Here is a 27,866-nt window from a genome sequence, read left to right on the forward strand (position 1 = left end):
AGGGACATTGATTAGGAGACCAAAAGGAGAAAAGCTTCTCCTTTTCTATTTATAAACTGAGTTTTTTCGATCCCTGAAGACATCATAAACATATTCAGTTTATGGGCATAAACAGCCCCCACGTTCATATTTTGGGGAGGTTTGGTTCTAATTAACTACTTTTATTAGGCAATGAACCAAGTGGAGGAAAGGTGAGACACAGATCATTAAAAGTAGCTTTCACTTAGCCCCAGTGGAAAATGTATTAAGAATTTTAAAGTAATTCAAGTTTTTCAAGTTTAATTTAGTACTGAGTACTTCATGTCTTGCAGATTCTTCCATTGAAAAATTAATGTATTTAAGGAAGTGATTGTGAACTTTGGCTATCAATGTGAATAACATTAACTATAAATTATAATTTATACATAATTATGAAGATACATATTTTTGATTTGTAACTTTTGTGTTTTAAAAAAGGATTGGGAAGTTCAGCCATGAATGCTCAGAATATACAGATGCTTTTGGAAAAACTCAAAGGAATTCCCCAGTTAGAAGGCCAGAAAGACATGATAACATGGATACTCCAGGTGAACCTGATAAACTAATCATATCTTGGTTTATATATTTAAGAATCCTCTGTTTGCCTGTAATGTTAAACTACTGTTCTCTAACTGTAAAGTCATTTACTATTGATTTCGTGGTCACTCACATGTTTTCCTATTTTAGTGAAAGGATTTTTTTTTTAATTTTTTTTTCTTAATGTTTTTATTTATTTTTGAGACAGAGAGAGACAGAGCATGAGCAGAGAAGGGGCAGAGAGAGAGGGAGACACAGAATCGGAAGCAGGCTCCAGGCTCTGAGCCATCAGCACAGAGCCCGATGTGGGGCTCGAACTCACAGACTGTGAGATCATGACCTGAGCCGAAGTCGGACGCTCAACCGACTGAGCCACCCAGGCGCCCCTGAAAGGATTTTTTTTTAATAAATTAAAATTTATTCATTTGTATCATTATTTAGTCGGTATCTATTGATTGCCTTTTATGTGCCATGGTCATTTCTAGACACTGAACAAGATAGATAAGGTGCTTGCTGTTGTGGAGCATATACTAGTTCAGGTACAGGCAATAAACAAGAAAAGGATAATTCAAAAAAAAAAAAGAAAGAAAGAAAAGGATAATTCAGTAGATGAATAGAGGGTAACTTCAGATGGGTAACCAGAAAGGCCTTTCTTAGGAGGTGACATTGAAACTGAATGACATGGAGCCAGTCTTAGAAAAATCTGGAAGAGTATTCCACACAGAGGGAACAACACTGCAAAAGCTCTAAGGAGGCCAGAAAGAAGGCCAGTGTGACTGAAGCACAATGAGAAAAGGAGAAAAAGGTAGGCAACAAGGTCAGAGGGACAGCCAGGCGCCAGATCATATAGAACTTTCCAGGTGAAGGTAAAAAGGTGGATTTTATTTTTGAGAACAGTGGGAAACCACTGAAGGATTTTAAGTGACATAGTATTGTCTGTACTTTTGTAAGATCACTCTGGCTGCTGTGGGGTAAGTGGATTATAGGGTATAAGAGTAAAAGCAGGGAAACTATTAGAAAACTGTTGCAGAAATCCTGGTGAGAGATAAGCATGACCAGGGCTCGGATGCAGATGGCGAGAAGCTGGACTGATTCAGGTGTAATTTGGTAGTAGAATCTGTAGAACTTGCTGATAGATATGGTGGATGAGGGAGATCAAGGAGTCAAAAATGACTCCTGCATTTGGAGCTTGAACTGTTGGGTGGATGGCAGTGCCTTTGGGGAGGAGTGAGTAAGGAAGGGGTAGGGAGAGAAGCTGGAAATATTACTTTAATGGGAATCCTCCACATGGAAGCATGAAGCCAAGGTTATGGAGCTTCACCTCACTGGACTTATTAAAAGATTCTGATGTTATCAGCTAGATATTGTTTTGATAACTAGAATATGGATTGATTAATTTCCATATTCATATCAATTGGAGATCTTTGTACTGATTTGTACTTCAAGAAGTTGGCTTTTTTTATTCCTTAGAGTAAGTCATTAAACATATTTGATATAATTAGATTTGTGGCTATAAGGTAATGTTATTATTAAGGTTTCTCTTGAAGCAGAATTCACAAAGAAATTTAGTATTTGTGTTAAATTTGCCAATATAATTACTTTAAAATACAAAAACAAAACAAAGTAGATAAGTTTTCAACTTTTATTAAGAAAATAAATTGAACTGTCATTTATTTCAACATGTATGTCTTGCAGACACAGTGTTCTATATTAGAGATCTATTCCTGAAAATTGATTTTCTTTTAGAATACCAAAGTTTATTGTCAAAATATACAGAAGTACAAGTGTCCACTGTTAAAATCATTAGGAATTTTCCTCAAATGTTCAATATAAAGTTGTGTTGTAAGTTCCTAGTGGGAGGTATTTACACATGAGACTGAGACTCCTTCAAATATAAACATTTTGTGGATGGATGTACCATCCTATTGCTGAAACACTGTTTTTTGTTAAAAACAATGAGACTGATCTATGCAAGCTATTATGGAAACATCTTCACAGATAAATGATTAAGTGAAAATGGAAGATCGGAAACAATGTAGGATTGCTTTTGATGAGAATATGTGTAAATATAAAGAAATATGTATTCTGATAATTTTTTCATGGAAACAAATACTAATAATCTTTAATTTAGTTGATTTTGGGGAGAGGGACTTGATCAGGGAGAGGGTTTCATTTTCCATTTTGTATTCTTATCTTTATATGCCTTCGCATTAAAATAAGTAATTTATAATCTAAAAAAAATTTTTTTCCCTAGCAAAAGCAGAGAAATGCTAATACCTACAGATGGAATTAGCTAATTTTGTTGCCTGCAGCCTCCTGCTTAGCTGTATTGCTAATCAACTAGGGCAGGTGTTTGTCACAGTCAGGAGTCACTTTTTATATACTTAAAACTACTTATATAACTATTTATATGCGTGACTGTGTGTGTGTGTGTAAAGTTTAAGTCAGAGACATTTGGTGATGTGATGACAAAATCAAATTAGTGAATTTTTCTGTTTCGTATCAGTCTAACCAAATCTTTTTTTTTTGACATTTCATCTGTTTTTCATAGATGTTTGACACAGTGAAGCGATTAAGAGAAAAATCTTGTTTAATTGTAGCAACTACATCAGGATCAGAATCTATTAAGAATGATGAGGTAATAACATTATATTAATGGTGATGTTCTTGGTCTTTGAACTTTACCGGTTTAAGGTAGTTGCTGCTTTTTTATTAGAAGGAAGCTGTTTGTTGTAAAGTTTGTGAGATGTCCCATCTTCTTTTGTTCATTGTGTTTCTGTACCACAGGGATTAGTGCTGCTTGACACATAGTTGTCCAGTATAATACATGTATTTTACAGAATCAGAGGAAATTGATGTACGTGGAGCTCTGTCGGAAATACCATATTTTATTAATTTTTAAAATATTTTAATATCTGAAATTGGGATATATCCTATAATCAATGACTTCTTATAATTTAGTCAGCATTCTTAGTGGAACATAAGAAAATGGTACATCTTAGATTCAATGAAATGTAGTAATATTCAGGTTATGATGATTCTAATCTTAAAATTATTAGAATACTATTTATTACTTATGATTTTTTAATTATAGTTTTTAAGTATTCCTCCTAAAAGAATAACACTGGACTTAAGTTAGAATAAACAATAAAAAGACACCATACATGTCAGTAATATTGTTAATGTTCTCAGTTTTAGCAATGCATCTAGTAGTAACTGTTAGATAGTGCCAGGTTGGTCAAAATTGATTAAATGTCAGTGATTAAACAATTAACATATGATTTAAAAATTTTGTTTCATTTAATTTTCTTAATCTACCTGCATTGAGTATAAAAGACCATTTATTAGATATTTAAAGTACTTGGGGCTTTTAGATTAAATTATTGAAATAACCAAAAGAGCAATTAGTTGTATGATAGGATGGAGCCTATATGCTAGTTCTGAGACATCAGATTGAATCTAGGCTTAAGGGGAAATCAAGTTTTATCAGACTCTTACTCTGGGAAGTTTTGCTTGACTGAATAGTGTATGTCAATGTTAACAATGGATCCTACCTAATTTTTGTGGCTTTTTAATACCCAGATTATTCATGATAAGGAAAAAGCAGAACGGAAAAGAAAAGCTGAAGCTGCTAGACTGCACCGCCAGAAGATCATGGCTCAGATGTCTGCCTTACAGAAAAACTTTATTGAAACTCACAAGCTGATGTATGACAGCACCTCAGAAATGTCTGGGAAAGAAGACTCCATTATGGAGGAAGAGAGGTAAAACCTAGCAAAACTAAAAATTAGCAACTCAGTTTTTTTGAGGGAAAATGACATATTCACTTTAAATAAAATCTTTCCAAAATATATTTTGTAGTAAGAGAAATTATACTGTGTTTAAATTAGCAAAAGCACAGTGAGAACTCTAAGGTATTATTGAATGTATGTTTATGTTGATGAACAGTTCAAGTGCGCAATAGTTTGTTAAAAGCCTTTATGTACAGAAAGGAAAATGGAATTGGTAAAAATCGAAATCAGCTTCTGTTATCTTGTATAAATGGGGGCCCCTTTAGGTACACATTTATACATCAATTCATATATTCCACCGTTTTTATAATTTCTGGTAAAAATGAGTGTAGTTACTACGGGTTGAAAAAAAATCTTTCACCTGAAAAAGGTAGTTTATATTTGTTTTTCTTTTTTTCTTGAAGAGAAAGAAGACAGTGCCTGTAATTGTAGCCATGGACAACACATTACAATGGGAATCAATAAATCTGATTTTCTGAGTCCTACTGTGGTGTGCTCTTGGGGAAATCAGTTAACCTTCTGAGAGCCACACTTTGTGAGCTCTTATATGGTTACAGTGTGAAAAGGAGGGAAAATGAGGATACTTTTAAAAGCACTCCAATTTAAAATGTAAATACCTCCTATGCTTTTTTTTTTTTTTTTTTAATATAATTTATCGTCAAGTTTGCTAACATACGGTGTATACAGTGTGCTCTTGGTTTTGGGGGTAGATGCCCATGATTCATCACTCATGCACAACACCCAGTGCTCATCCCAACAAGTGCCCTCCTCAATGCCCATCACCCATTTTCCCCTCTCTCCCATCCTATGCTTATTTTTAAAAATAAGCTTTCACTGCTCTTTAAATAATGTGTGTTTTGAATAGTTTTAAAAAATTGTGCTTTTGCAATAACATTAGAAACAGACATAATTTATCTGTCATCTTGAAGCAGGGTATGTTAACAAGGACCACAAAGAATAAAGACTATATATTTTAAAGATAAAAAAAAAATGTGTGTATATATATATATATATATATGTATATACACACATATATACACATATATACACACATAAATATACATATATACACATATATATATGAAGGTAAGCTATCCTTAGCTGACAATAGTAATAGAACTAGAAATTAATATAAAACTTTTCACAGAACAAACAATTCACAGAAACAATTCACAGAAGTTCCAACCCTGGAGATACTTTATATTAGCAACATGCTCTTTATGAAAAAGAGACTACTGTATGTTTAGCCAAACAAGAGGATAGAAGCCAAAATGTGCTCAGAGTTAATTAATGGCCTCAATGCTTTTTATTTATTTTTATTGACTGACTGATTGCACACATAAATTATTGTGTTCTAGTTGAAAACAATTCAAATAACACAGTTAGATCCCTTAGACCATCCTCTGCATTCCTGATCTTTCTGCACAGATAACCATTGTTAATAAATAACTATTGTTCTAGGCCTCTTCTATGCATTTATTAACATATATGCATAAATGAGTATTGGTTTGTGTTTTTTAATAGTTTATTTTACCATACCTTTGGTTCTGCAGCTTGGTTTTTTACTCAGTGTTTTATAAATCTCTTCATGTCATTCCATATAGGTCTGTTAGATTCTACATGATTCTTTATGTGTGAATATGCACTATTTTGTTTGTTAGATTTTGGGCATTTAAGTTGGTTTTCCCTTATTTTCTAATTTTCCCTTAATATAAAAAATGTGTCAGAATATTTTTGTATATTTGCTCCCTTGTACAATTGTATAAGTACTTCTCAAGAGTAGAATCTAATATGTGAAAGTACTGGGTCATCATTATTTTAAATTTTAATAGATACTATCACAATAAAACTCCAGTGTAGTTTTACCAATTCCTACTCCCAACAATGTTTGAGAGTTCCTATTTTCTTCATTTTCGTCAATGCTTATTATTATCATCAGTACTTGAAAAATTTTTTTTTTTTAATTTTTTTTTTTCAACGTTTATTTATTTTTGGGACAGAGACAGAGCATGAACGGGGGAGGGGCAGAGAGAGAGGGAGACACAGAATCAGAAACAGGCTCCAGGCTCCGAGCCATCAGCCCAGAGCCTGACGCGGGGCTCGAACTCACGGACTGCAAGATCGTGACCTGGCTGAAGTCGGACGCTTAACCGACTGCGCCACCCAGGCGCCCCAGTACTTGAAAATATTTGATAGTCAACATTATAAATCTCTGCCAGGCTGAATTTCCCTATTACTAGTTAGTACTAGGTTGAGCATCTTTTCATATGATTGTTCACTAAATTCTTTAAAATGTTTGAGAGAGAGAGAGACAGAGAGAGAGAATGAACTAGTGAGGGAGGGGCAGAGAGAGAGGGGAACATAGGATCCAAAGTGAGCTCCACACTTACCCCAGAGAGCCCAATATAGGGCTCGAACTCACAAACGGTGAGATCCTGACCTGAGCTGAAGTCAAACGCTTAACTGACTGAGTCACCCAGATGCCCCCGAAAACATTTTAATTACACCGTTATACTGACACATTTTCCTTTTAAAAATCAAATGTCAGAGATAAAGCTACTTCTGTTTGAGCACTGGCCTAAATCTGGGACTCCTTTCTGCCCTTCCTCAGAAGATATTCTGGTTATAAATTTTATGTATCTCCTGTCAGAATTTCTACTATGCTATTACCTGTAAATATATGTAACTATAGAAATTACATAGTATCATTCAGTCTTTTGTTTTATTTGCATCAATGGTATTATGTGTCCTTCTGCAACTTGTCATATTCACTTGGAAATCTATGCTGTATGTTCTTACGTACCAAACGAGCTCAGTGTTTCCCAGTCTTGGTATTTGGGCAGCAGTTCTTTTTTGTGCTCCATGAATTGCAGGACAGTCCACGTCTCTGGCTCCTCATTCACTAAATTCCAGTAGCGTCCTGTAGTCCTTATGGTACCAAAAGGTAAACCTTACCTATTGCTGAATGCCTCCTATGAGGTGGTACCCCATCTAGCATTCAAACTGCACCTTTTAATATTGCTTAGTATTCTGTATGGTGTAATTTCACTTACAGTGATGATGAACATTTAAGTTATTTCCAGTTTGTTGAATGATCTGTGGCAATTCAGGGACCTTCTTGCACAGGTAAAGAGGCAGTATTGCAAAGCAGTTCAGAGCATGGCCTGTGAAGTCAGATCACATGGGTTAGATCCAGGCTCTGCTACTATGTAGTGATGAGTCATTAGGTAAGTCTCTTACTGTCTCTAGGCCTCAGTGTCTTCATCTTAACAATGGAGGGTAATCTTAGTACCTACCTCATAAGATTTGTTGGAAAGATTAAATGAATTAATGTAAAGTATTTGAAACAGTGCCTCACATCACAATCAGTGCTTTACAAATATTTGCTATTATTATATTATTATTATACATATTGAGTACATGTAAGAATTGCTAAATCATTAAGATGTAAGTTTTTATTTTAAAGTCTATCAAAATAGAATAGAACTTAAATGCCTAAGAAGAGGGAAAGGATAAAACTCTTACAGGCACGTATAGAAAGAGTATTGTGTAGCCATTTAAAAACAATGTTTCTGAATAAACTTTAATGACACAAGAAAACAAATAAGATATAAGTGAATAAAGCAGGTGCAAATCTGTATATGTGATCTTAATTGTGTAAAAAGAATGGTATAAACAAAGTGGACTGGACGGGAATATACAAATGGTTATCTCTAGTTTGTGAGTGTATAATGCTTTTTATTTTCTTCTTTATACTTTTATAGATTTTCCAAATTTTCTTAAGCATGTATTACTTTTCTAATCAGAAAAAAAAAAACAGATAACCCTGCTTCCTGGTATGAAAATTAAGTATAATTCTAATATACACTCTACTTTGTGATCTGCTTTTTTTGCACTTAGCAACACAAAATGTATTTTTGAATAAGCAAATTAACTGATATGAGCCAGAAAAATCAAGGGGGAAGATTTTAAGCTAATATTGCTGAATATCATTTTTATTTTACTATTTTTGTTCTTAAAGTTCTTGCACTACAGTTACTTAAAATCTACCAAAATATAAAGACAAGTGACCAAAACATGTGTCCTCATTTCTGGTCGTTTCTCTTGGTAGTGCCCCAGCAGTCAGTGACTACTCTAGAATTGCTTTGGGTCCTAAACGGGGTCCAACTGTTACTGAAAAGGAGGTGCTGACATGCATCCTCTGCCAAGAAGAACAAGAGGTGAAAATAGAAAATAATGCCATGGTATTATCGGCCTGTGTCCAGAAATCCACCGCCTTAACCCAGCACAGGGGAAAACCCATAGAACTCTCAGGGGGTATGTATTGTTTAATAAATATCCTTTTGAGCATTTCTTTTCATACTTATATAATGAGAAAAAAATATTGGAAGAAGTTTAGGAGTGAGACTATATTTAGCCTTATTTAGTCAGATCATATTTTACCCATATGTAAAATGGTCTCTAGATATTTACATACTATGTTGGCTCCTTTGTTTTATTTTTTAATTTTAATTTTTGTTACACTTGGCCACATTGCTCAGTCTCTGTCTCTATCTGCCTATCTACCCCCATTTTTCTATGCTGAACCTTTTGAAAGTAGGATGCAGGCATATACATTTCATCCCTAAATATTTACACATGCGTGTTCTGAAACTAAGGATAGTCTATTATATGTCTATCATACCATTATAACATTCAAGAAAATGAATAGTAATTCAGGAATATTACCTAATATAGAATCCATATTTGGATTTTCCCAAACTGTCCTCAACTAGACGTTTTTAGCTAGACTTTTTTTTTTTCTCATTTAGGGTCTAGACATATTTCGTGCCTTGCTTTTATTATGTCCTTTTAAATCTATATTAATCTAGAATAGTCGCTTGTTTTTTTTTTCCATGGTAATAACTTCTTAGAAGAATGTAGACCAGTTGTTTTGTACATGTCTTACATTGTGGATCTGTCTATTGCCTCAAAATTAGGTTCATGTTAAGTATTTTCTTGGCAGGAATACTAATTAAATAATGTATTTTTTTTTATGTCACATCAGAGTTACTGCTTTATAAAATACCCTTGGGATAATAATAATGATGATGATAAAAAAGGCTAACATTAACTGAATACTTACTGTATGCCAGGCACTGATTAAGTGCTTTATGTGTATTTACTGGCTTAATCCGCACAGCAACCCAATGAGTTTGGTACCTATATTGGCTCCATTTACAGATGAAGGAACTGAGGCACGGAGAAGTTAAATAACTTACCCAAGGCCACAAGTTATATGTAATGAAACCAGATTTTTAACCACTATGTCTTTGCTTTTATCCATATTATAATGCCCTAAGTGTACCTTAGAAAGTAATTCAAATTACTCTTAAAATTAGAAGAGCAAATTGTGCTTGAATCATAGAAAAATCACTTCAACAACCAAGATAAGGCAACTTAAACCTAATGTTCAGAATAAAAAATATAAATCAAAAATAGAAGTTGTCATTAATTCACACTAATTTTAAATCCTACCTGGAAGTCTAGCTTTATATTTTTCTCCTTTTGCTTACTACTAAGAATATATATCCTGTTACCATGATACTGTGACACTTTACTTGGACATTCCTAAGAAGGTTCATGATTAGAATTTTAGACCTTGATAATCTCTTTTTTTTCCCCCATTTTATAACCATGGGGGGAAATGAATACATGCCTCCTATTTTTGTCTTCCTGTACCAGAAACCCTGGACCCGCTCTTCATGGATCCAGACTTGGCATATGGAACTTACACAGGAAGCTGTGGTCATGTGATGCATGCGGTGTGCTGGCAGAAGTAAGTTGTCCTTCTGACATGTTCTTGAAAGAAACTAGGAATACTGAAGTTCATTAAAGGCCACAAAAAGGCATGTTTTCTCATGTCTTCTTTCCTTCCTTATCTGAATAATTGAAGCAGTTTTAATTACTAATTTTGTTTGCATGATATTCATTATCTTATCACCTTCAGAAATGGATGTAATAGGGGCGCCTGGGTGGCTTAGTCAGTTAAGCGGCCGACTTCAGCTCAGGTCATAATCTCAACATTTGTGAGTTCGAGCCCCGTGTCAGGCTCTGTGCTGACAGCTCAGAGCCTGGAGCCTGCTTCGGATTCAGTGTTTCCTCCTCTCTCTCTGCCCCTCCCATGCTCATGCACTGTCTCTCTGTCTCTTAATAATAAACGTTAAAAAAAAAAAAAGAAATGGATGTAATAAACTATCAACTTAAAATTTTCACTACTCCTTTGTACTTCCTTTCCACGAGCTAGTTGGTTGCTTTTGATCAGTATTTGTGTAAAAGAAAGCTATAATCTTTCTTAAAAAATCTCATTTCTCTTGGGGTGCCTGGGTGGCTCAGTCAGTTAAGTGTCCGACTTAGCTCAGGTCATGATCTCACGGTTTGTGGGTTCGAGCCCTGCATCTGGCCCTGTGCTGACAGCTCAGAGCCTGGAGCCTGCTTCAGATTCTGTGTCTCCCTCTCTCTCCCTCTCCCCCACTCATGCTCTGTCTCTCTCAGGAATAAATAAACATTAAAAAAAAAAATCTCATTTCCCTGATAATGTAGAGTAAAAAGTACCTTTGAGATAGAATAAGACAGGAAATTCTAGTTCCACCTTTGGAAGAGAAAAATTCAGAAATATAATTCCTGGGAAATCTTTCGTATAGGATTCATTCTTTTGGCATTGGGTTAGAGTACATAATCTTCCTGAATAGCCTTTACAACATCAGCTGGCCATTGGAAACTGAAGGAAGTAGTGTCTGCATTTTATCTCCATGCTGCTGAGTTAGGAGCCAAGTTATGATTCAGTAAAATTATTTTAAGTTTGTTTCTGCCCTGATGTGTCTTGTTTGCCCCCAAAAGAATGGGCATCCAATTTCTTATATAATTGCAACTTCGGTATTTGGGCATGTAGATTCTAAAGACATTTATTAAAGCAAAAATTCCAGACTTTTGTCTTGGATTAGAGTGAAGATACATGTATCATTCTGAAGGGACCCATGTCTTAAAATTTTGCAGGTATTTTGAAGCTGTACAACTGAGCTCTCAGCAGCGCATTCATGTTGACCTTTTTGACTTAGAGAGTGGAGAATATCTTTGCCCACTTTGCAAGTCTCTGTGCAATACTGTGATCCCCATTATTCCTTTGCAACCTCAAAGGATAAACAGGTATGTTTTAATTCATGTTTGGGTTGAATTTTTAAAAGCTATATTTAATCCTTTCATTTGTGCCTGTTTTGATTAGATCGCTAGTTTCTTTTGTTGTTTGAAGTAATTAATACTTTCTCTTTCCATAAGTTGTATTCTGTCTTTAAAATATGATGAAAAGCTCCAATTTTTGGTTTCTAAAATAACTGGAATGTTCATTAACTCAAATCTGTATGTTGTGTGTGTATCTTCTAACAGCCATGAAAACAGTAGAACATGAATCTCTACCTTAGCATTCACAAAGAGGGAAAAGATGCTGAGAAGATTTATCCTTTCAAATAGTACTTTTTACACCATTAGAATTAATGTTTGAAATTTGGTTTCTCTAAATGTCTGTGTATTATTATTTCTAATTCTGGTTTTTTTTTTCCCTGAAGAGCCAATCGCCATAGTTGTAAAGATGTGGACAAAATGTTAACAATAAAAGTAAAGAAAAACAGTAGATTAATCGTATCTTTGAATAATTTTTAAATTTTTAGACCAAGTTTTTAAACTTTTCTATTCTGACCATCTGTGGCAAATTTATTCATTTTTTATGATTGCTATAGCATATAATTGTATATTTCTGTGTTGTCACTGTTGTACCTAATAACCGTATTCTTCATTGTTGTTCATTTTCTTAAAACTCAGTGAATTTGTAATGATTGACCTAAGTTTTGCTATAGAAAATAATTTTGTTGATAAAAACACTTAACATGTTTCCACAACAAAAGTGTTCAAAAGTGATAGGCTTGGCAATCAGGGTCAATAAGTTAGTTGCTCTATCTCTACTATTCCTTGTCATTAGAAAACCTGATCTGGGGGTACCTGGCTGGCTCAGTAGGTTGAACATCCAACTTTTGATTTTGGCTCAGGTCATGATCTCACAGTTCGTGGGATCGAACCCCACGTCTGGGTAGACACTGGCAGCACAGAGCCTGCTTAGGATTCTCTCTCCCTTTCTCTCTGCCCCTCCCCCCACTCACGCTCTGTCTCACTCTCTCAAGAATAAAATAATAAAAAATTTTAAAAAAGAACGAACACCCTTGAAATAGGAATACCATCAGCATGTTTGAGGCACAGCAGAAAGGCAGCATGCTTGGAATGGAGCAAAGAACAAGATCATAAAAGGGCTTATAAGATTGGAAATTAGAATTTTATTTTTAGTATTAAAAACACAAAATATTTTATGTGTGATGGGAAACCATTGGAGTACTTTGAACAGGGGAGTGATATGATCAGATCTACATTTTAGAAGATCCCCCTGGCTGTTCTGCATTGAATATAGATGATAATGAAGCACTGTTGTGGTAAGAGGAAGAACAGTTAATGTATTGAAATAGTTCCAGTGAGGGATGAAGTAACTTGGATTAGGGTAGTAACAATGGAAGTAGAAAAAAGTGCTCAGCTTGGGATATATTTAGAAGGTAAAACCAGCAAGACTAGCTGCTGGCTTCGAATGTGGATTGTGAGAGAATCTGAGAAATCAGTGATGACACCCGGTTTTTTATTTGAGTGACTAGAATGGTGATTCCATTTATTGATATTTGTTACTTCTAGGTGATGGGCCTATGAATGGTATCTTACTCCTTGTACTTTTAAAATTCCCCTCCTACCCAAAACTACATTTTTACTTTATTTATTTATTTTATTGAAATATAGTTGACAATGTTAGCATAGTTTCAGGTGTCCAGTATAGTGATTCAGTAACTCTGTACTGTGCTGTGCTCACCACAGGTGTAGCTCCCATCAGTCACATACAACATTATTACAATACCATTGTCTATATTCCCTATGCTGTACCTCCATGCCCATAACTTATTCATTCCATAACTAAAAACCTGTATCTCCCTCTCTCCTTCACCCCCTTTTGCCCATTCCCACACCCCACCCCCCTTTCTGGCAACCATCAATTTGTTCTTTGTATTTATGGGTCTCTTTCTGCGTTGTGTGTTCATTTATTTGGTTTTTTAGATTCCATATACAAGTGAAATCACATGGTATTTGTCTTTCTCTGACTTCTTCACTTAGCATAATATCCTCTAGTCCCATCTATATTGTCACAAATGGCAAGATCTCATCCTTTTTTATGGCTGAGTACTATCCCGTTGTGTGGGATACTACATCTTTATCCATTCATCTATCAGTGGGCACTTAGGTTGCTTCCATATTGCGGCTGTTGCAAATGATGCTGAAACTACATTTTTAGATGTATGTGCTTCTATGACCTACGTAGTTAATCTGAAGGAGTTTGATGTTTTCATACAGCCATTTATCCATAGAAAGACTCTACAAGTTCAGCTTTTCAGTTTGACTTTGTGCCAATGGCTTAATAATTTTTAAATATCATTTTTCAGTGAGAATGCAGAGGCTCTTGCTCAACTTTTGACGCTGGCACAATGGATACAGACTGTTCTGGCCAGAATATCAGGTTATAATATGAAACACGCTAAAGGTTTGCTCAAAATTATTTTATATTTTGCTGTTTGAGATTTAAGTGTCAGAGTCTTTAATATTTTTCTGAAGTACTTACTGCTCTAAAATATGGTTTGCAGATATAGATTTGTCGACTACCAGGAACTAAAGGTTTCAAAGCCAAAATTAAGTTTGACTTAAATCACTTAAATAGTTTTCATACTGGCAAGCAATATAGACAGTGATTAATCTGGAGATCCATTGCTTACTGTCTCTGTGATCTTGGACAAGTTTTTTAACCTGTTTGTGCCTCAACTTTCTTATTTGCAGGGTGAGAATAATAATAGCACCTATCTCACTGACTTAAGAATTGAGGTATCTTGTGTAAAGTAGAACAATGCATGGTACATAGTAAATACTGTATGAGCATTAGCCATTACTATCACTAATTTTGTTAATATGTTGTCATTAATCTTAATAATAAAAAAACAACATTTTTAAACTGTTACCTCATTTATATATTCTTTACAATTGAGGGATAAGACTAAAAAGTCTAAAGACTCTGAGAAGTAAACAATGGTAGGCAAATGAAGGAGGGAAGTCAAAATTTGAAGAATGGTAGAGGCAATGAGTTTCCTGGGTTTTTTTCCTCCTTTATTACCCAGCTTTGAACTCAGCATAGCCTGAGTCACAGAGCTTTGCAATGGACATGAATAGCAAAAAGTTCAAGAGAGATGCCCTCTTTCTGGCCAGAGGACCAGGAAAAAAAGTCCCTCAGAACTGGAAAGTGTAAAGGGAATTCTTGTTTTGTTTTGTTTTGTTTTGTTTTGTTTTGTTTTTTCCTCTTCCGACCCTCTCCTGATGCCAGCCCCAGTCAGGGAGCTGGAGCTGCAATGCCGTGGCGGCCACATAGATATGTAAAATCCCAAGAGAAAACCAGTCTCTCTGGCTGGAGGAACTGGAAAAAAAAGGGACCTCTGTGTTCCATAGAATGCAGGGTGAATCCTCATTATTTTTTTTCTGTCTTTGCCTCACAGTTGTATCCCAAGGGTAGCCCCAGTCACCTGAATCTACTTGACAACAGAAGGGACTAAAACTGAGAGAAACATGTCATTATGGCCAGAGGAACTAGGGAAAAGGGTCCCTTGGAGCTAGAGAAATGGGGGAAATCCCAGAGAGAAGAGAGCTATAGAAGGGGAATCTCCTGTTTTTGAGAACAGCGCAGATCCTAGGCTTGCCTCCAAGCTGCACATGTGCAGAACAGGCCCAGAGAAACAGCAACAGGTTTGAGAATGAAACTGCATTAAAACCATCACTTAAGTCCCAGACTAACACCTGAGTAGTACATGTATAGGCAGACCCAAACAGTCTAGCAAAGGCTCGGAGACTAACATTGGAACCACCATACACAGACAGTGGGACAGAAATTGTTGAAACTAATTGTATTGATTGCCTACTGAAACAAAAAGAGAGGTACATTTTTTCCACAGAATTTTAAGAAGAACCAAAACCTCACAATGTAATATTCAAAATATCTAAGGTACAATCCAAAATTACTCAACATACAGAGAACCAGGAGAATCTGACCAATCTCAAGGAAAAAAAAAAAAAACAAAAAAAAACAATAAGATGCCAATCTTGAGATGTTTTAACATTGAACTTTTTAGACAAAAAATTTAAAGCACCAATAATTAAACATAAGGTAAAGGTGAACACTTTTGAAATGAATGGAAAAAATACGAGTTCTCAGCAGAAAAAAAGTAGAAACTATTAAAAATAAAGAACCAAATGGAGATGATAGAATTGAAAAAATACTATATGAAATAAAAATTAACTGGATGGGCTCACTAGTGGAATGGAGATGGGAAGGATAAGAGTTAGTGGACTTGAAATCTGATCAGTAGAAATTACCCAGTCTGAAGAATAGACAGAAAGTGCTGAAGAAAAAAGAAAAATAGCTTTAGAGACACATGGACCCAATTTTTAAATCCAATATTTATGTCATACAAGTCCTGAAAAGAAAAAAAGATGGTCCAAAAAATAGTTGAAGAACTGATGACTGAAAACCTCCAAAATTTGGTGAAACACATAAATTTACAGATTTCAGAAGTTCAGTGAAACTCAAAGATAAACTAAAAGAAAAATCACACCCATATAGATAATACCTAAACTGCTGAAAACCAAAGATGAAGGAAAAAAGTCTCAAGAGCAAGCAGGAAAAGACAACTCATTTCACATAGGGGAACAACAATTCTAATTTGATAAGGAAATGGAAAATGGAGCCACAAAGAGGTTGGTATTCACTCAAGGTCTTAGTAATAGGAGCAGAGTTAGGATGCCAACCCAGGCAGCTTAGCTGTAGATCCTTGGCTCTTACTCACTATTGTATGCTGCCTTACTAATAGAATACTATGTATCCATTAAAAATGGAAATATAGAGGGACAGTTACTGATGTGGAAAGACATTTATGATCTGTTGGTGACAAACAAGATACAGAGTACTACTATAGATTTTGTCTTTTTAAAAAGAATCTGTATTTGCAACATTTATATGGAGAACAGAAGAATATCACCCAAATGTTATTTGAGTAGACAAATTTTGAGCGATAGTTTATTGTCTATTAACATTTTCTAAGTTTTCTAAAATGGTCATTTATAATTTTAAACAGCTAGAAAAGTGTGTGCCACACTAAACCCTTGTGATTTTTCATTCTTTTTCCTTTTCATTTATAAGGAGAAAACCCACCAATTCCAGTCTTAGTTGATCAAGGAATGGGTGATTCCACTTTTGAGTTCCATTCCATCCTGAGTTTTGGAATTCAGCCTTCGTAAGTATCCAAGTAGTTAAGAGTAGTTTGTAAATGGCTGTGAAAATAAGAGTGAAGAACAATCCTTCCTTCCTTCCTTCCTGCCTTATTTGCACAATTGTTTCTTTATCTCGTTTTTATCTTGTTTCTCCCTGGAGTTTTATTTGTATAATAAAATTAAGTGGTTTGAGGTATTAGAGTAATATGTATTAGAGTGAATCCTGCCTGTAATTAACCATTTTTGACCAACAAAAATGCCATTTCTATATAGTCCAACCTACAATAAGAGCAGAATTTAAGAGATTTCAATTAAAGTCATATCTAACTCTGATTTCTGTAAAGTCTCAGGTCAACCCCCACCCCCATTCATTTTCTTGTTTGTAAAATTGAAACAGTAGCTTCTTATCTTACATCATAAGGTTATTGGAAAAATACTTATGTGAAAACACTTTGAAAAATATAAGGTATCCAAATCAGGTATTATTATTATTATCATTATTATTTAATAAATATTTTCTGATGTACACTTTTTTAGTTGTGATTCTTGTTTATATTTTGAATCCTGTTGCTGTTGAAAATACTTGTTACAGGGGCGCTAGGATGGCTCAGTTGGTTAGCGTCCGGCTCAGGTCATGATCTCATGGTTCATGAGATCTTGCTAACAGTGCAGAGCCCGCTTGGGATTCTCTCTCTCCCTTTCTGTCTGCCCCTCCCCCACTCACAGTCACGCGCTCTCACATGCTCACATGTGCGCGCTCCCTCTCTCTCCCTCTCTCTCTCTCTCCCTCTCTCTCTCCCTCCCTCTCTCTCAAAATAAATAAACTTAAAAAAACAAAAAACTTGTTACAAAAGGAAGTTCAGGAAATCAGAACTTATCACTCCCAAGTACATGGTGTATTCATTCTCTCTCTGTCTCACACACACCCTGTTAACACTGAAGTTCCTCTTAGTCCCTTTCCACACATTAAAACTTGTTAGGTCAGATCTGTTTGCCTTGAATTTTATTCCTTCTCTCCAGTCTGTCCTTAATTTGGACCTGGATCCTTTCTGTGATCCTGTACTACATCTTTTATATGAAGTAAAGTTATATGAGCCATTATCATTTTGTAAGAGATATTTTTCTACCTATAAGAGCTACAGTCCCGTTTTTTCTTCAGAGGCTCTAATCTCCAATTTGACAAAGAGCATTTTACTTTGTCAAAAGAGTTAAATTGTTGTTTCAGTACCTAAATTGTTAAATTTTTGTTTCTGTACCTTACTCTGTAGGTAACCCCTTTTATTAAATCACTATATAAAATTTTCTTGTTTTACTTTTAGGATAAAATATTCTAATAGCATCAAGGAAATGGTCATTCTCTTTGCTACAACAATTTACAGAATTGGACTAAAGGTACCTCCTGATGAAACGGATCCTCGAGTCCCCATGATGACCTGGAGCACATGTGCTTTCACTGTCCAGGCAATTGGTAATGCCTATGAGAGACTGCTTCGGAGGGTTCATAGAAAAAGAATTAACATTGATTGACCAAAAATGTTTCCTTTTCCCTGATGTCTTAAAATAGTTTGAATTGTTTGAGGACTATTGGTATCTCAGTAGATTAGTGTAGCCTGATGCCATTTAGTCTGAGAATTTTTGTATTGATCCCTTTTTAACTACAGTATTGGTCATATGCAACATAAGCTCAAAATATTTGAAACGTATAGCATAAAGCAAGCTATATTCAAAAGCTGGCGGATTTATAACACTAGGAAAATCAAGGGAAAAAAAGGCAAAGGAACAAGAATCAAGCCAGAAATGTTCAGTAATTTTTGTTTGTTTTACACCTTGAGAGAAAAAAGAAAGGGAAACCAAAGTCACCTAAAACATTATCAGAAAAGGGAAAAGAAGACTGAGGTAGTTGTGAGAGACAGACTAGCAGGCAGGAACTCACCAGGTCATAATGGACGCCCACTGTCAAATTCTCTGCCAAAATTTAAACTTCTTATAGAAGAATGCAGCAATCAAATCAAAATGTTGTACACCTTAAATTTACACAGTGTAAATTGGGATGGGGGGAAGAAGAGTGTAGTAGTGAAGGATTTCTTAGTTTTTAAAATCAGCATATTTGCTTATTACAGTCATGAGATAGAATACTATCTAAAAAAGAGTAAGAACTGTAATTCTTTTATGTCCTCTTTATCCACGATGGTTTCAGTCTCCCTTTCCAATATACATTTTTGGTGGTTGCTTCCAATGGAGTCTACCATCTTTTCTTCATTTACATATATTTTTGTAACAAGACACCATTTCATGATTTGAATTAAGTAGCGCGAAGCCACAAAACCTTCCTGCACACGAGCTTCAGCCTCCTGAACAGATTTTAGGAGTCACATCCAAACCTGTCAGACTTAAATCATGGATAAAAGATTACAGGTTTATTTTTCCTGTGGTTGAATAAAATGAGAAATAGGAAGAATGAGATTTAAACAGAATAGAATCTGAACAAATCAGTAAGAAATGTAAAGCATTCTTTTGGAGTCATGATCTACTACTAAGTCTCTTGACAGTTTCAGTGAAGATATTTTACACTTTACTATCCTTGGCAAGACAGACATTAGGAATCGGGAGTTTAGATAGTTAACATAAAAAAAGGTCACAGTTTTTGTCAGAAAAGTGATAAGAAGTTCACTGGAGGACTTCCAGTGGTCCAGTGGTTCCTATGTGGTTCTGTAACCTAGGAATTGGGTTTTATTTTATTAATACAGTATTATACTGTTTTCACTTCAGTGCTTTTTCCATCCCAGAACATAGTGCTGTACTTTATTCCTAGTGCATAAGCATCTGACTTACTTCATTCCCTATGGGTGTGGCAAGACATACACAGGACATGTTGGCATAGTTAGGAACTACAGTTGAAGAATCAATATACAGAGTCTTTTATTACTGTCCATTCAAAGATGGAAAAAGAAAATAGGAAGTAAACCTTCCTAACTCATAGGTGTATCTGCTGCCAAAGATGAATGAAAGTAAGAGTAATTTAGCAATAAATGCCCTAGCCAACAAGGCAAAATGTATCTGAATCCGTGGGGTTTTTTGAATTTTCAATTTTTTTTTCCTGTAATGTAATTATTTTTTAAAAGTATGCATAAGAGCAATAGTTACCTGCATTGCCTTATGTATTTTAAAACAAAATACGTTGTGACTGTACATAAAATTACTTGCTGAAAATTTTTTTGCGTAGAAGAGAGGTTAAAAGGACGAAAAATAAACCAGGCTGCTTTGTTTTTCCCAGGTACTCTCTGTAGAGAGCTGCAGGGACTTTATTATGTGTAGTGACAGTTTGCTTCTATAATATCTTCTCACTCAAAAATTTGGAAATTTTGGTGTAGACTTAAACATGAAACTTTGAAGGGAAAAAGTGCAAATCATCTGGTCAAAAATATAATTAAAGAACATCTGATAGAAACCAAGTAAACAATTGTAGCAATATTCAGGATTTATTATTTTTGTTTTTCTTACTCTTTGAGAAAACCTCTTGGGAGATGAAGGAAAACCTCTGTTTGGAGCACTTCAAAATAGACAGGTATGTATATTCCAGCAAGGTATGTGTAACTCATAGTAGGCTTTTTTGGTATAATCTACAGTTAATTTATTAGTTTTTAAAGTCATTTTTTAATTTACTCCTTTTTCTGTAAAAATTAGCAGAATTCTATTTTTTTTTTCTTTTTTACAAAGCTACCTCAGTCTCACAGGAGACAAAATGACCAGCATTGTGCACTTTAGAGAGCTTACTCAATCTCGGTGGTTAAATGTAATTCATAGATTTCAGGTGATACTTTGTCCCTTTTTTCTCCCCTTCTCTGCTTATTGCCAAGTCAGAAATTCAGTGTCCCTTACATTTTCCTTCTTCGCTAATTTTGTGCCATCATGTAACATTAAGTACTAATGCTGGCTTAACTCTACATAAATCATCATAGTGAATTCAAGAATAAAACTAAGCCATGGCTCCTTGATGGGCAGATCTTAACACTACAGGACTATACCCATCTCCAGACCTAAGCTCAAGAAATAGCCCTTGAAAACAGGGTGGGCAACCAAGGATTCCGTAGAGCACCCCTGCTCCTAGCCATTTTCCTCTTATTTTCCCAAGGCACAGGGGACTTTTAATATACAATGTGCTTCCCTACACTTCCTGGCCGCCTGTTTGGAAGGCAGATCTATTCCCTGCATTTAGTGGGGTTTTTCTGGCCATGATTTTAGAATTTTTATAAATTTTTTTGCCCAGGCCTCAGAGTAAATTAATCCAGTAAATTTAAGAAATTGACTCTGGGGAAAATGAGTATCTAAATGAGAATTGAAATAATTATAGCTTTAATATCTCTTGGTCATGGGAAAATCTATTAAAATTTGATAAGTTCATAAAACTTCCTGAAAGTATTAAAAATATTATAAATATTATACTTTATTTGCAAGAATGTAAAGTTTATAATAAGGCTACGACTAATACTTGCAGACTGGGAATGATTTTTATAGTGAATGACTTAGGTCTGTCATCTGCCCTTTTTCTCTTCCCCTCTCTTACAATCTAGCATAATGGTCTGAAAGCATTAATGCAGTTTGCCATTGCACAGAAGATTACGTGTCCTCAGGTCCTGATACAGAAACATCTGATTCGTCTCCTATCAGGTAGACTCTTCTCTGAATATTATTATGTGTCTTTTTCCTTTGCATTTCTGGCAGTGTATATCATTCGGAAACAACACACTGAACTAATTTTGAACACTACTATAGCAGCTTTATAAAAGAAAAAACAAAGACATAGATGCCCGTACAATAACTGTAGTCTTCTTTTAAAACTCAGGTATTTTCCAAATGTTTTCAAGTTATGTCCCTTGTTCCCACCTAGAGGCTTTATTGAATCAACATCCACAACCACTAACATATTTTTGTCCTCATCTGGTAAGAAAAGGGAGCAATGACATGGAACGATCATTTAAAAATAGGTTTAGTTTTGCTGGTTCAAGGGGATGTTCTTCATCCTCGTTTTACTTACACTGCTTTGCATGCTCTCTCTGCTCCCCTCCAAATTGTTCACATATTTAATGTGTCACAAAACACTTAGAAATGTATAATTAGGAAAAAAGTATTAAGGAACATTGTATAAAAGTAATTTTTCTTATTCATGGAGCAAATATTTATTGAACAACCTCTATTTCATTTATGCTCTTTACCTTTTCTTCCTGGATCTTCTCTTTTAACACTTAAATTATATCCAAGGCTTTCTAGGAAGTTTTTCTCAGTATAGTTTATTTTTAATTATGGTCCCCATTCATAAAAGTGTGATATGCCATTTTACCAGTTTCTGTATTTTATATCCCTGTTATATTTTTGTTTTAGGTGTTTTGCATTATATTTATAACCACATTGCTATCTTAATGAATTGCACTGTTGTTTGGTATTTTTTAGTTGTTCTTCCTAACCTAAAATCAGAAGATACACCTTGCCTTCTTTCTATAGACCTATTTCATGTTTTGGTAAGTATTCAATAAAATTTCTTAAAGTCTCTCAAGTTTATAATTTCATATGTTTTCCTCATTCAAGTTCATGTTCTTTATTCAAGATTATAAATTATTGGTGTTCAGATTATGAAATTTAGTCTCTTCTCCATTCTGTTTAAAATAGAGATTTGAATGAGACCATCAAAACCACTTTTTTTTTTTAATGTTTATTTATTTTTGAGAGAGAGAGAGAAAATGAGCAGGGGAGGGACAGAGAGAGAGAGACACATAATCCACAGCAGGCTCCAGGCTCTGAACTGTCAGCACAGAGCACGATGCAGGGCTCAAACTCACGATCTGTGAGATTATGATCTGGGCCCAAGTCAAACGCTTAACCGACTGAGCCACCCAGGCACCCCTCAAAATCACTTTACAAGTGAAAGCACATTTACTCTTTATTTTGTAGTTCTTGTCCTAGTTGATTATATTGAGTTGGTGTCTGTCCAAGCAGACTTTTTATTTTTTTATTTTTTTATTAAAAAAAAATTTTTTTTCAACGTTTATTTATTTTTGGGACAGAGAGAGACAGAGCATGAACGGGCGAGGGGCAGAGAGAGAGGGAGACACAGAATTGGAAACAGGCTCCAGGCTCTGAGCCATCAGCCCAGAGCCTGACGCGGGGCTCGAACTCACGGACCACGAGATCGTGACCTGGCTGAAGTCGGACACTTAACCGACTGCACCACCCAGGCACCCCCAAGCAGACTTTTTAAAATATATATTGTGCTTTCTTCCTCCCCCCTTTTCTTAACTTGTTTACATTATAAGCAGTAAATGACAGTATGAGCTGTCTTGAATTAAAATCATTGATCATTTGGTGATGGCCATTGACATATCTGGCCTTCTCCCTAACACCTATGGATAGGTGGCAACTGTTTTATGAGTTTCTTGCAGAGCTTTTCCAGCCCTACTATGATTCCATTCCTTCAAAATGAGTCCCCTAGAGAGATCGTTGGTGCGGTTGGGAGTATGGAATCTATGGATACAAGATTAGTCAGTGTCCCCCATACCTCATTGTTCAGGACTATGCCCAGTGGTTGTCACTCCCATCTTTTGGAACCTTTTGGGGAAACTTTGGAAGGAATGCTGGTTAAATAGGCTCTATACCCTGAGATTCTAATTTGATTGGACTAGTCTGTGTATCGGTGTTCTTTTAAGAGCTCCCCATGTTATTGTAATATTGAATCTTCTCAACCACAGGATTGAGACCACTGCCTAGAAAAAGAAGTTTCAGCAAAGGGATAACCTGTTAGGTGATGACTTTTGTTCTCCATTTATGGTACACTATATTCTAAGATATTCTATTGAATAATTAGGGAAAATGTTGTGGCTAGTTATAAAAAGAAACCCACACAGGGGCGCCTGGCTGGCTCAGTCGGTAGAGCATGTAACTCTTGATCTCAGGGTCATGAGTTCAAGCCCCACATTGGGTGCAGAGATTCCTTAAAAATAAAATATATAAAAAACAAGAACAAAAAAAACCCACACACGAGCACAGAGCATCTGATGCTCTGTACTTTGAGTTATGAGATAAGCTTGCACTGGTCTTTGTCGTCACTCATGTTGATATCTGTTTTCTCTTATAGGTTGGTGCTGTGTTAGCATTTCCATCCTTGTATTGGGATGACACTGTTGATCTGCAACCTTCATCAATTAGTTCCTCGTATAACCACCTTTATCTCTTCCATTTGATCACCATGGCACACATGCTTCAGATCCTTCTTACCATAGACACAGGTAAAGCTCACGTCAGTTAATTATAAAATAAATAACATTTGCCCATGGTTTATTGGCAAAATTAATTATGCATGCAATTAGTCATATCACATATTTCAAAGTTCTATGTTATTTCTCTTGTTGAACGATCATTTATTTGTTTATTTATGGTTGTTGTGTTTTTTTATTTTTTTAAATTTACATCCAAATTAGTTAGCATATAGTGCAACAATGATTTCAGGAGTAGGTTCCTTAGTGCCCCTTACCCATCTAGCCCATCCCCCCTCCAACAACCTCTCCAGTAACCCTCAGTTTGTTCTCCATAATTATGAGTCTCTTCTGTTTTGTCCCCCTCCCTGTTTTTAATATCATTTTTGTTTCCCTTCCCTTATGTTCATGTGTTTTGTCTCTTAAAGTCCTCATATGAGTGAAGTCATATGATTATTGTCTTTCTCTGACTAATTTCACTTAGCATAATACCCTCCAGTTCCATCCACGTAGTTGCAAATGGCAAGATTTCATTCTTTTTGATTGCCAAGTAATACTCCATTGTATATATATATACCACATATTCTTTTTAAAAAATTTTTTTTTTCAACGTTTATTTATTTTTGGGACAGAGAGAGACAGAGCATGAATGGGGGAGGGGCAGAGAGAGAGGGAGACACAGAATCGGAAACAGGCTCCAGGCTCTGAGCCATCAGCCCAGAGCCTGACGCGGGGCTCGAACTCACGGACCGCGAGATCGTGACCTGGCTGAAGTCGGACGCTTAACCGACTGCGCCACCCAGGCGCCCCAATATACCACATCTTCTTATCCATTCATCCATCGATGGACATTTGGTCTCTTTCTGTACTTTGGCTATTGTTGATAGTGCTGCTCTAAACATTGGGGTGCATGTGTCCTTTTGAAACAGCACATCTGTATCCCTTGGATAAGTACCTAGTAGTGCATTTGCTGGGTCGTAGGGTAGTTCTATTTTTAATTTTTTGAGGAACCTCCATACTGTTCTCCAGAGTGGCTGCACCAGCTTGCATTCCCACCAACAATGCAAAAGAGATCCTCTTTCTCTGCATCCTCGCTAACATCTGTTGTTGCCTGATTTTCTCATATAATTTTCTTAATAATTGTTCTTTTCTCTAACTTACTTTATTGTAAGAATACAGTATATAACACACAAAATATATAACATGTAACATACTTATATAATGTTATACAAAATACGTGTTGGGGCATCTGGGTAGCTCAGTTGGTTAAGTGTTCGACTTCAGCTCAGGTCATGATCTCATGGTTCGTGAGTTTGAGCCCTGCATCGGGCTCTGTGCTGACAGCTCAGAGCCTGGAGCCTGCTTCAGATTCTCTGTCTCCCTCTCTGCCCCACCCTCACTTGTGCTCTCTCAAAAATGAATAAACTTAAAAAAAAAATTTTTTTTTAATGCATGTTAAGTGACTCAATATCTTATCAGTAAGGCTTTCAGTCAACAGTAGCCTGTTAGTTACTGGAGAGTCAAAATGTATAGGTAGATTTTTGGCTATGCAGGATGTTGGCACCCTTAACCCCCATGTTGTCCAAGGGTCAACTGTATATGACATTCTGGAAAAGGCAAAGCTATGGAGACAGTATATCAGTGATTACCAGAGGTTGGGGGGGGGGGCGGGGAGGGCGGGGAAAGAGTGGTGAATTTGGAGAGCACAGAGGATTTTGAGGGCAGTGAAACTACTCTGTATGATACTGTAACAGTGGCTACATTTCGTTTGTGAAGACCTACAGAATGTACAATACCAGGATGAACCCTAATGTAAACTGTGGACTTTGGATGATAATGATGTGTCAGTATAGGTTCATTGATTGTAACAAATGTACCACTCTAGTGCAAGCTGTTGATAGTAGGGCAGGTATCTGGAAACTCAGTGCTTTCCTCTCAATTTTGTAATGAACCTAAAACTGCTTTAAGAAATAAAGTTTCATTTTTAAAAATCTTGTTACATGGGTGTGTGCATTTGTCAAAACTCATCAAATGGTACATTTATTGTTTGTGTATTTCACTGCATGTAAAATTCACTTCAGTCGTGCAAATATTAAACATATTTAAATTGGAAATATCAATATGAATTCATGATATATTTTCCTTTTTTTAAAAAAAGTGTGTTTTTCCTAAAGAGATCTTAACTGAAAGGAGAAGAACTAGCAATATCCAACCAAAGTAAGAGACACAGGGTAATTTTAATTGTCTTTCAGATGAATTAATGTATATATATTTTTTAAGTATTTTTAAAACAAGAGAGCACTATTCAAATAGGATGTAACCATCCATCACATTGAACTACAATGTTGGCATTTTTATACCCATTTTAATATGATAAAACTGAAGTTCAGAGAACTTAAGTGTCTTATCCAGAGCTTTAACCTAAGTGAGTGAGTTAGCAATTGGTGGAAAGGTTTAGGATGGTCCTCCTTAAGGATAGATTAATGAAGGAAATTACCTTACAAGGTTCTTCGTAATGTGTTGCTTGAGAGTAAAGGCAGGACAGCAACCTACTTCCTTTTCTAGAAGCTGAATTTCTACCTGTTAGCTAAGACTCCTAGGAATGCAAAGCAGATAGATGACCACTAATTTGTTTACCTGGTCATGTTACAATGAGATAAGCATTTATTAAACATCCATGTGATTCTGCCCTATTTGTTTCTTCATCTAATATACTGATAAAGTTTACCTAAGAGGGTTTTTTTTTTAATGTTTATTTTTGAGAGAGAGAGAGCGAGTGAGTACGTGCACGCAAGCGGAGGAGGGGCAGAGAGAGGGAGACACAGAATCTGAGGCAGGCTCCAGGCTCTGAGCTATCAGTACAGAGCCCGACACAGGGCTCAAACTCATGAACCATGAGATCATGTCCTAAGCTGAAGTTGGACCCTTAACTGACTGAGCCACCCGGGCGCCCCTTACCCAACAGTTTTAATATTTAGAATCAACTATTTAGATTGAGAAAAAGGAAAAGAGCCTCAGTTGAGTTGACATTGTTTATTATCCTGACACCATGATATTGAGGTGTAATTAATATATTGAATAGCAAACTCATAGATTTATCTTTCAGAATTTCTTTTTCAGACCTCCCCCTTGCTCAGGTTCAAGAAGAGAGTGAAGAGGCTCGTTCTGCATCTTCTTTCTTGGCAGAAGTTTCTCAATATACAAATGGGTGAGTAGCAGTTCATTAGTTCAACCTATTTCAGTATTGTTTTAATAATTCCACCTCTTTGTTCAGTTGTTTGGCACAATAACTTTTGAACCATTTTAATTCCAGTTTTTAAAAATCAGTTAAGAGCTTTTGGAATTACAGCTACCCATTTGTTTGTTTCTGAGACTGAAACAAGTTTTGATACATCTGTACTCTTATAAACTGTTCTTTACTCTTATTATAAAGAACAGTTTTGATACATCTTTACTTTTATAAAACTGTTCTGGGAACATAGGCCAAAGATAATAAAATTTTAACAAATGGCAGCATTTAGAATTTAAATAAATGTACAAAATAGAAAATAGGTCATCCATTTAAAGCAATCTATACAGTTGATACGCTTAACTAACTAGAGATTTTTTTTATGGCTTTTATGTAACATGTGAAATATATTGGCGATGCAAAGGCTAAAATCAAAAGTATAATAAGAGTGCCCCACTGAGCTCTACATGCTGCCAAACTCTCCCCTCTTTGCTTTCTTTTTTTTTTTTTTTTTAATTTTTTTTTTCAATGTTTATTTATTTTTGGGACAGAGAGAGACAGAGCATGAACGGGGGAGGGGCAGAGAGAGAGGGAGACACAGAATCGGAAACAGGCTGCAGGCTC

At 35.6% G+C, this 27,866-nt stretch overlaps 1 protein-coding gene across 2 annotated transcripts in view; it reads left to right on the forward strand.

Moving 5' to 3' along the window:
* Positions 1 to 27,866, forward strand: part of UBR1 (ubiquitin protein ligase E3 component n-recognin 1) — a 138,863-nt gene that overhangs the window by 88,177 nt on the left and 22,820 nt on the right. The window contains exons 27-40 of one of the 2 annotated variants that reach the window (XM_045059456.1): positions 457 to 566; positions 3,107 to 3,193; positions 4,138 to 4,319; positions 8,458 to 8,663; positions 10,071 to 10,164; positions 11,382 to 11,531; positions 13,907 to 14,004; positions 16,699 to 16,792; positions 18,089 to 18,237; positions 20,279 to 20,334; positions 21,341 to 21,437; positions 22,218 to 22,285; positions 23,896 to 24,046; positions 27,134 to 27,221. In XM_045059456.1, coding sequence (XP_044915391.1) covers positions 457 to 566; positions 3,107 to 3,193; positions 4,138 to 4,319; positions 8,458 to 8,663; positions 10,071 to 10,164; positions 11,382 to 11,531; positions 13,907 to 14,004; positions 16,699 to 16,792; positions 18,089 to 18,237; positions 20,279 to 20,334; positions 21,341 to 21,437; positions 22,218 to 22,285; positions 23,896 to 24,046; positions 27,134 to 27,221 — 1,630 coding nt within the window. Of the gene's footprint in view, positions 1 to 456; positions 567 to 3,106; positions 3,194 to 4,137; positions 4,320 to 8,457; positions 8,664 to 10,070; positions 10,165 to 11,381; positions 11,532 to 13,906; positions 14,005 to 16,698; positions 16,793 to 18,088; positions 18,238 to 20,278; positions 20,335 to 21,340; positions 21,438 to 22,217; positions 22,286 to 23,895; positions 24,047 to 27,119; positions 27,222 to 27,866 lie in introns of both variants that reach the window. The other variant, XR_006599290.1, reaches the window with a different exon arrangement.

Source organism: Felis catus, chromosome B3 (genome assembly GCF_018350175.1).
Source record: "Felis catus isolate Fca126 chromosome B3, F.catus_Fca126_mat1.0, whole genome shotgun sequence".
Lineage (NCBI taxonomy): Eukaryota > Metazoa > Chordata > Mammalia > Carnivora > Felidae > Felis > Felis catus.